Source organism: Alexandromys fortis, unplaced genomic scaffold, assembly GCF_014885135.2.
Source record: "Alexandromys fortis isolate MF-2015 unplaced genomic scaffold, M_Fortis_MF-2015_v1.1 scaffold_237, whole genome shotgun sequence".
NCBI lineage: Eukaryota > Metazoa > Chordata > Mammalia > Rodentia > Cricetidae > Alexandromys > Alexandromys fortis.
In genome coordinates, this window is record NW_026068137.1 from 308708 (window position 1) to 324195 (window position 15488).

General features: G+C 42.4%; 2 protein-coding genes across 2 annotated transcripts; both read left to right on the forward strand.

Annotated features, from left to right (window-relative positions):
• Window positions 1-1894: 1894 nt before the first annotated feature.
• On the forward strand, window positions 1895-2845 carry LOC126491102 (olfactory receptor 63). The gene has a single exon (XM_050126513.1). It carries the CDS (start codon window positions 1895-1897, stop codon window positions 2843-2845), a length of 951 nt encoding a protein of 316 aa, XP_049982470.1.
• An 11045-nt stretch (window positions 2846-13890) lies between these two features.
• LOC126491120 (olfactory receptor 10H1-like) lies at window positions 13891-14847 on the forward strand. The gene has a single exon (XM_050126545.1). It carries the CDS (start codon window positions 13891-13893, stop codon window positions 14845-14847), a length of 957 nt encoding a protein of 318 aa, XP_049982502.1.
• Window positions 14848-15488: the final 641 nt, after the last annotated feature.

Sequence of the window (15488 nt, forward strand, 5' to 3'; positions counted from 1 at the left end):
TCCTCATTGTTGTCTAGGCTCTCTGGGATTGTGAATTGTAGGCTGGTTTTCTTTGCTTTATGTCTAAAAGCCTGATGTGGGAGTGTCATATATCAATCTGTTGATTTCATTGGTTAAGTTATAATAAACCAACTGCTTGGCCTCAGCTTAGAACATAGATGGGAGGAGTAAACAGAATAGAATTCTGGGCGGAAGAGGAAGTGAGGTCAGACTCTGCTCTGCTCCCGGAGAGCAGAGACACCATGCTCAGTCCTCCCAGGTAGACGCACTAGCTCTGCTCTCTGAGGCAGATGCATGAAGCTCAGACCCACGATGGATGGAGGCTAGAATCTTCCCGGTAAGCGCACCTTGGGGTACTTACACACATCATTAGAAATGGGCTAGTCCAGGTGTGAGAATTAGCCTGTAAGGGCTAGAGTTCATGGGCCAAGCAGTTCTTAAATGAATACAGTTTGTGTGTTGTTATTTCGGGCATGAGCTAGCCAAGCGGCCGGGGTGTTGGGGATGCAGCCCCACCGCTCATATTTCAACAAAAGCCACTTATGAGTGAGTACATATGAAATTTGTCTTTCTGAGTCTAGGTTACCTCACTCAATATGATGTTTTGTAGATCCATCCATTTGCCTGCAAATTTCAAGATGTCATTATTTTTTTCTACTGTGTAATACTCCGTTGTGTAAATGTACCACATTTTCCTTATCCATTCTCCAGTTGAAGGGCATTTAGGTTGTTTCCAGGTTCTGGTTATGACAAAGAATGCTGTCATAAGCATAGCTGAGCACATGTCCTTGTGGCAAGACTGAGCATCCTTTGGGTATATACCCAAAAGTGGTATTAACTTCCAATATGATAAAAAGCTGTTGTTAAAGCAACTTAGAAGTCTCTTAAGGGCTTCAGTTTTTATTAAGTGTAAAGAGTGAGAATAGATTCCTGAGAGAAGGAGGGGCTTCAAAGGAGGAATTCCCTAATACATTTCAGAAAATGAGTTTATATCAGGATTGAAATAACCACATGATATTTCACTGTAGTTGGTTGATGTGATGAGTGCCAAGACACAATTTCTGACACAGAATCATCCTTGGTATTCAAGAGACAACCCAAAACCACTTGACCACAAAACCTCAAGCATGCCCTTTCCGTTAAGGAATGTTTGACTGTGGATTTTAAAATGGGCATGCCTGGGGAAGTGAGCATATGCCTCTATTTCTCCACAGTCATACTTTATTTAGAGTTATTTCATTATTTTAATTATGTGTATGTGTCTCTACTTGTGGGGTGGACGAATAGTGTACAAATATAGGTGCAGGTACCCACATAGGCCAGAGGGGGGTGTCCGCCCCCCTGGAGTTACATGCATGTGAGTTGCCCAAAGAGGTGTTAAGAACTGAACTTTTGTTCTCTACAACAGCAGTCTCCAGCTCAACCCATGAACATTCCTTTTTGTTTGTTGGTTGGATTGGGTTGGTTTTTTGGAGACAAGGTTCATTTGTTTAGCCATTGGCTATCCTGGAACTCACTCTGTAGACCAGGCTGGTCTCAGACTCAAAGATCCACCTGCCTCTGTCTCCAGAGCCCTGTGATTAAAGGCATGCACCACTACATCCTGCAGCTCATGCACATTCTCATGTGGATTTAGATGAACAGTGAATTAACATGTTGAAGTAATCTAAGGAGTTGTCTCACCTTTTCTATATTTTTAAATAATACTGAGTGACTGATTTTTCAGATATTAGTAGGACTCATTTGTGAGATCTCTGGGGTCACAATTTTAGGGAGAATGAGACCCAGAAAGACTCAGCAACTTTTTCAAACACAGAACTTTTAATTTGCTGTTGCCCTGTTTCAGAACAGAGTTCTCATCAATGTGTTTCTGATCTCACCAGCCACAGAAGTCATGCCTCATTGGAACTCCAGCACCGTGTCAGAGTTTATCCTCTTTGGCTTCTCAGCCTTCCCGCGGCAGATGCTGCCCGCTCTCTTCCTGTTGTACCTGCTGATGTATCTCTTCACACTCCTGGGGAACCTGGTCATCATGGCTGCCGTCTGGTCAGAACGCAGACTCCACACGCCCATGTACCTCTTCTTGTGCGCACTCTCCATCTCTGAGATCCTCTTCACTGTTGTTATTACCCCGCGCATGCTGGCTGACCTGCTGTCTACGCATCAGTCCATCACATTTATAGCTTGCGCTAACCAACTGTTTTTCTCCTTCACGTTTGGCTACACTCACTCCTTCTTGCTCATGGTCATGGGTTATGACCGCTACGTGGCCATCTGCCACCCCCTGCGTTACCATGTGCTCATGAGCCTCCAAGGCTGTGCTCGCCTTGTGGCCTGGTCTTGGGCTGGTGGTTCCCTCATTGGGATGGCGGTGACGTTAATAATTTTCCACCTCACTTTCTGCGACTCTAACGTGATCCATCACTTTCTCTGTCATGTGTTTTCCCTCTTAAAGTTGGCCTGTGGGGAAAGGACAGCGCTTGTCACCGTTTTTGTGATCCTGGTGTGTGTCACACCCCTCATAGGATGCCTGGTCCTCATTGTCCTCTCCTATATCTTCATCGTGGCTGCCATCTTGCGAATCCCCTCTACTGAGGGCCGGCAGAAGACCTTCTCCACATGTGTGTCTCATCTCACGGTGGTGATTGTGCACTACGGCTTCGCCTCCATCATCTACCTCAAGTCCAGGGGACCCCACTCACTCTACACGGACACCCTCATGTCTACCACCTATACAGTCTTCACCCCCTTTCTTAGTCCAATTATTTTCAGCCTCAGGAATAAGGAGCTAAAGAATGCTATAAATAGAAGCTTCCACAGGAATTTCCGTCAACGAAGTTCCTAAGGGTCAATTCTGCTGCTGAGTTAGAAGGATGCAGGTTTCCCTAGAGCTCTTGATGAAATGGTTCACCCATGTACATTTGTGTTTGCCTCACACTAGTGATTTGTTTCCCACACTTCTTCAGTCTCAAGAAGCTGTGGTCTCTTGTGACCTGGCATGACCATGTCCCTCTGCTATCTTCATCTCTGATAGAGTCATGCATGCAAGGTGTTTTCTATATTTTATGAACACCTACTAATTTTCACTTTTGCATATATTTTACACTTCTATTCAGTTCTGTAATTTTTAGCTGATGTTCTCACAGTGCAATATATCTGCCCCTTTCTGTCCTTTGGCCCTGCTCATGAGCCTGAGTTCTTAACTTTTCCAGTACAACGTTATTTAATCCTTCAGATAAATTGACAACGACTGATGAAAAGCAGTTTTGTATGAGGATTTGTGTCTGATACTGAAGCCTGTGATGTATAAATTCATGGGGAAAGGAAATACGATAGTTGCATACTTGGTCATGGACATGATTCAAATTAAAGGAGCAAATGTAAATATAACCAACGGCCACCTCACTGCTAACAGAGCAATAGCAAAAAATATATAGGCATTTAAAGACACTGTATTAGTTCTTTGCAGCTCTCATAATAGAAATATATTTAAGCAGATGGCTTATAAACACCATTTACTTCTTATTATGGAGAAAGTTAGGAAATAGTAGATTAAATGTTCAGTGGAGGCAATCATCTTGGCTTATACCCAGTGTCCTCTAGTGTGCCCTCACAAAAATGGGTAAATAGTCTTACTTTAATTTCTTTTTTTTGTTAAAATTCATTCATGTGTATGTGTCCATGATGTGGGGGTATCACAACACCCTCATAGAGGTCGGATAATATCAATTTTTCCTTCTACTGTGGCACAGTATCCGGGAACAGAAGCAAGCGCCTTTATATGCTGAGTCACCATGCCAGACTACCTTCCTTAATTTTTTAATAATTAATTAATATTATTAGTTAAATTTGTTCTTGAGCATTCACTTTTCATATATGCATAAATTGTCTTTTAATGACTCATACTTCCAGACTCTGTAAATTTCACCTCCTCCCCACAAGTCCTTTCCTACATTTGTGGCTTTGTTTTCTGAGCCCCTGGGTTTAACCAAGACCATCTCTGTGACTACAGACTTGGAAACATGCACTAGAACTTGTTAAGGTTACTACTGAGTGTACAACTGTAAAAAAAAAAAAAAAAAAAAAAAAACTAACTTCTCCTCTCTAGGACTTGTTCAGTAGCCAACAATTCATTAGGAAGGAATAAGGGTGCCATGAACTCCTTGACAATTCATAGTGAACTGTCCAGTGTGCCAGCCTTGTGCAGGCCCAGTGTTGCTGCAGTGCCTGTCTCATCCCGTTGGTGATATTCTGTAGATAATATTTGTAAAATATGAGGCCTAGAGAGGATATATATGTCACAAGAGCAAAATAGTATATTTTTTCCCCAGATGTACCAGTCATGACCACATCACTAGGCTGAGGCAGGAGACTGTTTATTTGAACCCATTGCCTGGATTATATAATGAAACATTTTCATTTCGGAAAAAAAAAGAAATTTATTGATTTCAACACTGCCCAAAGACTACATGCATCAAAACAACACATTAGGGCTACTAAGCTACCTCAGTAGTAAATATGCTTGCCACAAAACCCAATGACCTGAGTTTCATCCCAGGGAACATATTGTGAAAAGAAAGAGTTGTTCCCCGATTCCCATGGGACACTTGCTCACACATACACAAACACACATACATTCACACACAAAAATGTAAAAAAGATTCTAAAAATTATAAAACATCACACTGCCCTCTATAGAAATGGACCAAATACAATATAGCAAACAATATTCATAGAAACAATTATAAAAGAGATACCATAAAGCATCTATTGGATAGCTTCTTCTACAACTACCCATAGTTCTTGACTATCAAGGTCAAGTACCTGCTAGAAGGCTGGAGAGATGGCTCAGGCAGTGGTGAAGAGCATGTGCTGCTCTTTCAAAGGACCCAGCTTGGATCTTGGCACTCACGTTAGTCTCATAACTACTTTTAATTCCAGTTCCCAAGTACCCGATGTCCTCGGCTGACTTTCACAGGCACTCTCACACATATGGCATAACCTCACAGAATTATTAGTAAACCACACACAACACATGGATAAGAAATAAAAATAAATCTTAAAATAAAGGCATTCCATAAGGGCAGAGACTGGAAAGACATTGCCACTAGATTGTATATGGAAGCTTCTACACTAGCAGGTTTTCGTAATGGCTTTTATATCAGGTATGGTTTCCCTCTTGTCGGATGGACCTTTAGTCAAATTAGAGAGGTGATTGCTACTGGCAAGGTATGTGTGCCATTATTTCACCCTTAAGGAGATCATGCAAGGCTGGTTGTTTTCGTCTTTAGGGCAAACGCTTACCAATCATACCCAGCTTGGATCCTCCAGATCTTGTGTCCAAACATATGGTGTCGTCATCATTAGAGGCTCATCTCTGCCTGTGTGAAACAACCAAGGGCAAGTTTTGGGAATATCTTAGATGATCCTGACCAACAAATCAAAAGAGGGCTTATTCTGAAGCTTTCTATTCTTCTCCAGACTCATTTGCTTATACCTAACTGAGAGTAAGAACCATCTTGGAAAATATTATCTAGACATCTGATTCAGTTTTCTCAACATGATAGAGAGTGAGACGCCCAGCCCATTTTGGATACCCAGTATTGATGTGGTGGGTAATGAAATGCTGATAGAGTTGTCTTTTTCTTTTTTTCTGTGTGCATGCATGAATACATGAATTCATGTATGAATGCGTGAATGTGCTCACACATGTATGTGGGGGTGCATACATGTGCATGCATGATGTAGATGTGTTTGTATGGGCGCACTAGAGGAGGACATTAAGTATCTTTTCTAATCCTTTATTGAATAAACTAGGTTCAGTTAAAGTCCCTGGCTTAAAAGAATTGTTTAACTGACAATGTGTTATACCTGTGACCTAGATGCCCCCTCAATCTTCCTGTTTCTGGCCCCTACAATTCTGGAGACTAAGCATGCATAATTATGTCCAAATATCTGTTCGGGTGCTAGGGATTTGAACTCAGGTCCTTGAAATTACACAACTCTTTTATCCACTGAGTCATATCCCTAGGTTTCTGCAGACATTTTTCTGGGTTGGGGGAGTTATGTTGAGAACTAAAGGGAAAAACAGACAGAGAAAGATTAGAGGAAGCATAGACGGAAGAGGTGTCCTAAGTAAAAGGAGGAGAGAGAAGAGAAGGAAAAGGGGGGGACAAAGGAAGGAAAAATGAGGGAAGGAAGGAGGTATATATATATAGAGATAACCAAGGAAAATAATAGATATTAATAGATGATAGTCATTAGTAGACAGCTATGATAGATAAATAGATTAGATAGATAGATAGATAGATAGATAGATAGATAGATAGATAGATAGATAGATAGATAAGAAGAAGCATGGTACATTATTTTTGGATTTCTAGTCACCCTCCCTGGATATAGAGGACCCTGAATCTCTCATCTCTAGTCACATTCAGTGGAAAGGCATCAGGGACTCTGTCACTGGGGAAGACACCTGCGGTGATAAAACTCCCATTGCAGCTCTAGTGGTCTATAAACAGGGCTCTGTAGGCTGCACTGTAGAACATCCCCAAATTTCTCCATGAAGGTAAGTGGAGCTCTTTCTTTCTAGGATAAGTAGATCAAATGCTGTGGGTACTGGTCAGCTAAAGACAGAGAAAAATAGAACATAGAGCAGCTTTGAATTCTGGGTCAGGAAAAGACAGTGGAAGAATGTATAGTGGATTGTCTACTGATACAGGGTCCTGGTTCCTAGCTCTGAGGTCCTGTTCTGGTTCCTAGTGGCCCACAGAATCTTTACTCCCTGCCACACCCCCTTTCAGTGTTAAGTCATTGGTTTCAGGGTTCATTCTGGGGTGATGAGCTTTCATGATGTATGGAAAGGAGAACATTTCTGAGGCAGGGCAAGATCAAGTGTCTGTCCTGTGTGTTTGTGTCACCTGCATTGTGTGGATGTGCACATAGTTTTGTGTGTGTGTGCATGCATGTGTGTGTGCGTGTGTGTGTGTGTGTGTGTGTGTGATGCACCTCTATTAGATTCTCATCACTGTCATAGAAAATTATCATAAAGATTGTGGCTTAGAACAAGAGAAATTAACTCTTGTAACTTGGAAGACTAGCAGTCCTATACCCACGTATCAACAGAGCCACACACCCTAGAGAAACTAAGGGAGACTCTTTCCTTTGTCTACTAGCTTCGAGTAGCAACATCATTCCATTTTTTGCCTTTAGCTTTATGGTCTCTTTATGACTATGTAGCTTCTACTGTCCTTTTAGTTTTTAAAATAGAAATTTACTGTGAGTGTGCTTGCATGATGTGTATGGATCTAGGCATGTATGTACCACAGGTAGAAGTCAGAGGACAGCTCGTGAAATTTAGTTTTATCCTTTTACCTTCTATGTGGATCTTGGCAATCAAACTCAGGTAATAAAGTTTGGCAGACAGCACCTTTACCTACTGAACCATCTTGCCAGATTCTACTTTTCTTATGAGGATGCCAGTTTCTGCATAAAGATCACGTTCTAATCTAGGACGAGCTTATCTCAAGAGCTTTGTCTATCTTGGTTAAAATCTGAAAAGACTATATTCCAGATAAGGTCACAGTGTGGGGTCACAGGTGGACAAGTGTCTCTGGGAGATGTTCAACCAAAACAAAACTCTTGGGTGTATTGCTGCTATTTGTCCTTAGTTTAAATTGCTCACTCTACACACACCTACTGAGAATTTACCAGGTACCTTGTATGTATTTGAGCTCTCAGTTTCGTACAAGGTACCTGATAAATTCTCCGTAGGTGTGTGTAGAGTGAGCAGTTGTCTCCATTTCTGTCTGTTTATTGAGTATAACCAAGAGTGTGCAGTTGAGAAACACGGTGTGGCCATCTGCGTTTGTACTTGTGTTCACAGTCTAGGTCTATGGCACAGATCTACAGAGCTGGCATAGGTTTTGTATGCTCCCCTTGAAAAAGGTAGGCACTGGGATCAGATTGGGGGGCACATCTCCGTGTTCACCCACTGGGGCCTCTGCCTGGATTTTTTTGTCAGTGCTGGAAATGCTGGCCTTTCATTTTTCTATAGATCCAGTTTCCTGTAGATGACTTGAAGGGCCCTCTTGGAGAGTCTTTCAAAGGAGTTGTTCTGAGAAATTATAGAATGGAGCATATATTAGAGAGAAGGAGAGCCAGGGAACATTTCTGTCATTTTAGTAACATTTGCTCAGTTAGGAGCAGGACTCCTGGAGCCGGTGGGTGTTGAGGTTTGGGAGGCAGGAAAGAATAGAGGAAAAACTACGCCAAAGTTAGGGTGAGATCCTGGAATGTCATGGTGCCCCTGTGGATAACCTGACTTGTGAGTGACAATCAATGTATAGACATCCACCTGCAATGGTAACAGATGGTGCTGATTCTAACAATGCCAGTTGGTGGGCTTTATGCTGAGCATTTGGCATGGCATCCTCTCTGTGATCCGACAATATCAGGAATTTGGTTAGCAAAATACTCAGCTAAAACCTGTGACTGGAACCACAGGTCTACAGGATTCCACAACCTGTAATCGACTCAGAAAATTATCTCTACTGTGAGAGAAGACTGGGGAGAAAAGGAGAGGAACTATGAAGGTACAATGGTTCAAGAGATGAGACACAAAACCAATGCTGAGGCTGGGGGTATGTAGTGGACACACAGGGCGTGAAATCTAGAAATGTTGGCTAATGGGCGGGAAGGACAGAGAAGCGGCACTAGGCATGAGCTCAACTGGAAGGGTTCCCTGTAGGCTATAATTGCTTCTTTCATGCATGACCCTTCTTTGAGTAAAGCTCAACTATTCATTTTCCAGGATTCTTGGTTCAGAAGTCATAGACGCAAGAACCCTCTGTGTCTGGTAGAGTCAAGTTTGTAATACTGGAGTGAGTCTAGTTGCATAGTTATTTAGCATTTGAAACTCTTTATGAAAACGGTAGCCTAATTAGTGACAGAGGTACATGTAAACATACATGAAAAATCTACACACAAATTCTTGCCAAAATGTAGACTTTTGAGTTCATTGTATTCTACCATATGACATTTTAAAACTTTTCTAGTTACTTGTACATGTGCCCCCTCTCTTTGTGTGTGTGTGCATGTGTTTGTATGCATGTGTGTGTGTGCATGTATTGTGCAGGGGTTTTCTGCCATGGTGCATATGTGGAAGTTGGAGAACAACTTGCAGGGAGCAATTCTCTCCTACCATGGGAGACCAAATGCAGGTTGTAAGGCTTAGTGTCACCCTGCCCAGATTGGGCTTTTGTTTTTCAATGCTTAGTTTTAAAGAAGTCTTTTGTCAACTATAAAGATCACCCAACATTTCTTTGAGTAGCTATGATTTTATCCTTAATATTTAAAATCATATATATATTTAGAGGTGTATGTGTGTGTGCATGAATGTGTGTGTATGTGCGCGTGTGCATGTGTGCGTGCATGTGTGTTTTCTTCAGATGTTCCAGGGTGCGCATGTGAAGGTCAGAAGAAAACTTGAGGTAGTTGGTTCCCGCCTTCTACTCAGTGGGTCCTGGAGACTGAACTCAGATTTTCGGGCTTGGCAGCAAATGTCTTCACCCACCAAACTATCTTGACAGCTCTTTCAATGTTCTCCATTCTCTCTTTGACTGTGATCTCACAGGGAGGGCAGCTTTGCTTTCACCTCCGTAGAAAGATACTTTCTACCACAGCATCCCCTAAACAATTCCTTCTTTGGGTATGGATCTGTGATGTAAGAAAGCAGTCTTCATAATTCTCAGTAGCTGGTTCCTCCATTCTGAAGTTAGTCTCTTTGGTCTTGCTCTAATCCCTAGTGCTTTATTTGGAAAGCTTACTCATCTGACTCAGTGACCTGGAAGGTGCTTTCCTGCCTGCTCCTTCTCTTAATCATTTTTAAGTTTCAGTTAATTGAATGTGTGTGTACCATCTCTTCATTTGCTTACTGGTCTGAGATTATTCATTTGCTGTGTTTTGTTGGGCGTCGTTATCCTCTTTATGTTGGCATTTTCCTTCTGTAGAACTGGATTTACAGATAAATATTGCTTAAATTTTGTTTTAACATAAAATGTTTTGCTTTCTCCATTTATTGTGGGGTTGAAAGTTATACTTGGTATACCACACACGCGCGCGCACACACACACACACACACACACACATATGCACACACTTCAGATTCCCTGGAACTGGAGTCATGGTCAGTTGCAGGCCTCCCAACTGGATTCTAGGAACAAAACCCAATTCCTGTTCAGCAGTAGCCATTGCTTTTCATAGATGAGATAGATGAGCCATTTCTCCTGGCCTCAGATAAATCTCTTGAAAATAGTAATATGACCACTAATTTTTAATTAATTAATTAATTTTTACTATTTAGTGAGTTCTGACCACGAACTTAACATACTTGATCTTGTTTGACCCTGCACAAATTATTACAGTCTGTTCACTGTACCTGTGAGTTTTACTTGTGTCTCAAATGTAGTCCTATCCAGGTTTTATGGAGTCTGCATTGAAAATAAACTACCCTTTTTCTTTTCAGTATTCTTTTGTTATTAACATAGTTTTTATTGGTTCTTTGGAAATTTCACATGATGCATCCCAAGCCCACTCGTTTCCCAGTCCTTTCATGTCTGCGCTCCACACATGTAGCCTCTCCCTTGAAAAGGACTAAAAAATAAATATAATTTTAAACAGACAAAACCACTTAACTCCTCCATCTTTCCTGCCTCTCCACTGTCTACTCATTCCTCTTAGAGGCACTGGGAGCTGTGACGTGTCATGCAGCAGACTCTTATACCCAGACAGTTGTGCTTGCAAATGTTCATTGAAATTGTTGTTGTTGGTCTGGTTCAAGGCCTCTGGTTCCTGGTACAACATCAATAATGAACCCTCACTGAAACTTCTCTCAGATATCCTGCTGTTGCCCCCTAGTCATGGAGACCCTGGGCTGTGATTCCATGGGACTATTCTCTTCATGTGCTCCCATAGGTCATAGAGTGGGTAGATGCTGAAGTAGACCAACTCAGAGCCCTGGATGTGAGCCTGGGTGGTAGGTGAATGGGTCAGTCTGGGCCTCCACCAGATCACCTGCCTCAGGTGAGAGTCAGGGCCAGGTCTCATGCACACATGGTGGGGGTTGGGGCAAGTGTACAGGAACAGGACCAGCTCTCCCATTGAAGCCACTGGTAAGGGAGAGGGCAGTTCTTTCAGGCCATCAAGAGTCGAGCCAGGTCTCCTGGGAAGGATCTTTTCAATATTTCTCCCCCCCCCTCTCTCTCTCTGTGTGTGTGTGTGTGTGTGTGTGTGTGTGTGTGGTATATGTATATTATGTATTTGTGCCCCTGTGCTTGTATGTAGCCAGAGGCCAACTTTGGAAGTCATTTCTTAGATACCACTTTATTTTCTGAGACAGGGTCTTTTGGTTGTTCCTGAGGCTTACTGACAAGGCTATGTTAGGTGACTAGTGTTACCCAGGAATCTTCCTTTCTTCACCTTCCCAGTGTTGAGATTATAAGTGTAACCCATCACACCCAGCTTTTAAGATGTGGCTTATCACACTGAACCTCATAGAAGAGAAAGTGGGAAGCAACCTTGAATGCATTGGCACAGGAAACTGATTCCTGAAAATAATACCAATAGCACAGACACTAAGATCAACAATTAAGAAATGGGACTCCTGAAACCAAGAAGCTTCTGTAAGGCAAAGGATATGGTCAACAAGACAAAATGACAGCCTACAGAATGGGAAAAGATCTTCACTGACCCTATAGCAGACAGAGAACTGATCTCCAAAATATACAAAAAACTCAAGAAACTAGATATCAAAATAACAAATAATCCAGATTTTAAAAAATGGGGTGCAGATCTAAACAAAGAATTCTCAACAAAGGAATATCAAATGTCTGGAAGGCACTTAAGGAAATGCTTAGGAACTTTAGCCATCAAGGAAATGCAAATCAAAATGACTCTGAGATACCATCTTACACCACTCAGAATGGCTAAGATAAAAAACACTGAAGATAGTTTATTCTGAAGAGGATGCAGAGTAAAGGAACACTCCTCCATTGCTGGTGAAAGCGCAAACTCGTACAGTCATTTTGGAAATCAGTATGGCGGTCTCTCAGAAAATTGGGAATTAATCTACCTCAAGACCCATCAATACCATTCTTGGGCATATACCCAAAGGATGCAGATCCATATCACAAGGACATTTGCTCAACTATATTCATAGCAGTATTATAAGTAATATCCAGAACCTGAAACAACCATCTGCCCCTCAAAAAAAGAATGGACAAAGAAAATATGATGTATTTACACAGTGGAGTACTACCCAGTGGTTAAAACACACACACACACATACACACACACACACACACAATGGCATCCTGAATTTTGCAGGCAAGTGGATGGAATTGGAGAAAACATCCTGAGTGAGGTAACCCAGACACAGAAAGACAAACATGGTATGTACTCATTCATAAGTGGATATTAGACATAAAGCAAAGGATAACCAGCCTACAGTCTACAACCCCAGAGAAGACAGGAAACAAGGAGAATCCTAAGAGAGACATACATGGATCCCCCAGGGAAGGGGCAGTAGACAAGATCTCTTTAGTAACGTGGCAGCATGGGAGGACAGGGGAGGGTGGTAAGGGAGTGGGGAGGGGAGAACGGGAGGTAGGGAGGACATGAGGGATTAGGAAGATCAAGTTAGGTGAAAGACACAGAGGGAGAGCAAGGAAAGAGATACCCTGAAAGAAGGAGCCATTATGGGTTTAGCAAGAAACCTGGTACTAGGGAAATTCCCAGAAATCCACAAAGATGACCCCAGCTTAGAATCTAAGCAATAGTGGAGAGGGTACCTAAAATGCCCTTCCCCTGTAATCAGATTGATGACTACCATAATTGTCATCATAGAACTTTCATCCATTATCTGACAGAAGCAAATGTAGAGATCTATAGCTAAGCACAGGCCTGAATTCCTGGAGTATAGCTATTGGAGAGGGGGGAGCGATATTACAACCAAGAGGGCCAAAACCATGATAGAAAAACCCACAGAAGCAATTGACCCAAACTAGTGGGACTGGCACTTAGGGAACCTGCATAATACCAAACTAGGCTCTCTGAATGTGGGTGACAGTTGTGTAGCTTGGACAGTTTATGGTTCCACTAACAGTGAAACCAGTATTTATCCCTAGTGCATTAATTGACTCTTTGAAGCTCATTACCTGTAGAGGGATACCTTGTTCAACCTAGATACAGGGGGTTGGGGGGGGGCTTTGGTCCTGCCTCAAGTGATGGGATAGGCTTTGTTGATTCCCTATGGGTGGCCTCTTCCTCCTTGAGAAGAGGATGGGGGATGAAGTGGGGGAGAAGATGGGGGGAGTGGGAGGAGGGAGAGGAAACTGGGATTGTGTAAAATAAGATTTTTTTAAAAAAATAAAATGTGGCTTATGAAAATGAACTCATACCCATATGCTTTCATGACAAACAATTTTACAGTGGAGTTAAATCCCCATGCCCTTGCCATTGGCTGTTAAATAATTCAGTATAACAACTACTTATGTGATATGTACATAATGTTAGATGTTCTAAGCTATTTAGAATAATCTAAGGTCTGGAGAGGATCCTCATAGACTATGCAAATACCACCATATATTACATAATATGCTTGAGTAGCAAAACATTTTAGTGTGTGGTGAAGAATCTTGGAAACAATCCCTGTGACTACCAAGGGATGACTTCATAAATACATTTTTTTCAGGTACGCTGATCAGGTTTTAGATAGATAAAGAAACTTTTCAAATATCTTTTTAAGAAGAGTATACACACACAAACCTACAAACAAACAGAAAAATCATGTGAACCTAATTACTAAGTCATGTGCCTTTACCCCTTTTAGGTATGGCTGCCATGTTGGGGCTAAATTACTCATTGGTGTCAGAGTTCTTCCTCATTGGCTTCTCTACCTTCCCTCACCTTCAGCTGATGTTCTTCCTACTCTTCCTCTTCATGTACCTCTTCACACTGCTGGGCAACCTGCTCATCATGGCCACCATCTGGAGTGAACACAGCCTCCACACGCCCATGTACCTCTTCCTGTGTGCGCTCTCCATCTCTGAGATTTTCTACACCTTTGCCATCATCCCACGCATGCTGGCCGACCTGCTCTCCATGCTTCACTCCATCGCCTTCCTGGCCTGTGCCAGCCAGATGTTCTTCTCCTTCACATTCGGCTTCACCCACTCTTTCCTCCTCACAGTCATGGGTTATGACCGTTATGTGGCAATCTGTCACCCACTGCGCTACAATGAGCTCATGAGTCCTGGTGGCTGTGCCTGCTTGGTGGCTGGGTCCTGGGTTGGTGGTTCATTAATGGGGACACTGGTGACAACAGCTATTTTCAGTCTCACTTTCTGTGGACCCAATGAGATCCACCATTTTTTCTGCCATGTTCCCCCTCTATTGAAGTTGGCATGTGGACAGAATGTACTGGAGGTGGCAAAGGGTGTAGGGATGGTGTGCATCACAGCCCTCTTGGGATGCTTTCTCCTCATCCTCCTCTCCTATGCCTTCATTGTGGCAGCCATCTTGAAGATACCATCAGCTGAGGGTCGACAAAAGGCCTTCTCCACCTGTGCATCCCATCTCACGGTGGTGATTGTACACTATGGCTTTGCCTCTGTCATCTACCTCAAGCCCAAGGGTCCCAAGTCTCTGGAAGGAGACACTCTGATGGGTATCACCTACACGGTCCTCACCCCCTTCCTCAGCCCCATCATCTTCAGTCTCAGGAACAAGGAGCTGAAGGTAACCATGAAGAAAGCTTTCCTCAACAAATTATTTCTGCGAAACTCCTGAAGAGACTGGTTTTTTGGAAGAAATGTTATAGGGAGAAATTCTTTTGTTCTCCCTCTGTCTTTCCATTCTCTGTTTCTCCTCTTCCTTCTTTTTTTCTCCTCCTCCTCCTTCTCCTTCTCCTCCTCCTCCTTCTCTCTTCTTTCTTCTTCTCATTTCTCTTCTCTCCCTCCCCTCTTTCTCTCTCTCCTCCATTCCTGCTCTTCTCTCTTCTCCTCACCCTTCTCCTTGTGCCTTCTTTCTTCTTAATGGTTATTTTTATGTATCTCCATCCCAAATTTAACATACCATATAATTTACCATTTTAAGGTTTACACAACCAATAGCTGACACTTTAGAACTCTTTTTATCTCATCTAACCCCCTTCTCTGAATCCTAGCTGAGTTCAGTGTTGTAAAATATAATCTCGGTACTTGGAAGGCTAAAGAGCCTGGATTACACTGTGAGGTAAAGACATACCTGGACTACATAATGAGGCTCTGTCTCAAAGAGGGGGGAGGAGGAGAAGAGAGATCTTTTGGGTGTTCATGATGTGGTGTTGTGTATGTATGTTTGAAGTCAGAGGATAAACTCAGATGTAGCTCATCAGGAATATTGTCTACCCTTTTTTGGGAGTATTTTTGAGACATTGTTTCTCTGTGTAT

Coding starts and splice junctions, on each gene's coding strand:
- LOC126491102 (XM_050126513.1), top strand. CDS start 1,895: ATGCCTCATTGGAACTCCAGCACCGTGTCAGAGTTTATCCTCTTTGGC.
- LOC126491120 (XM_050126545.1), top strand. CDS start 13,891: ATGGCTGCCATGTTGGGGCTAAATTACTCATTGGTGTCAGAGTTCTTC.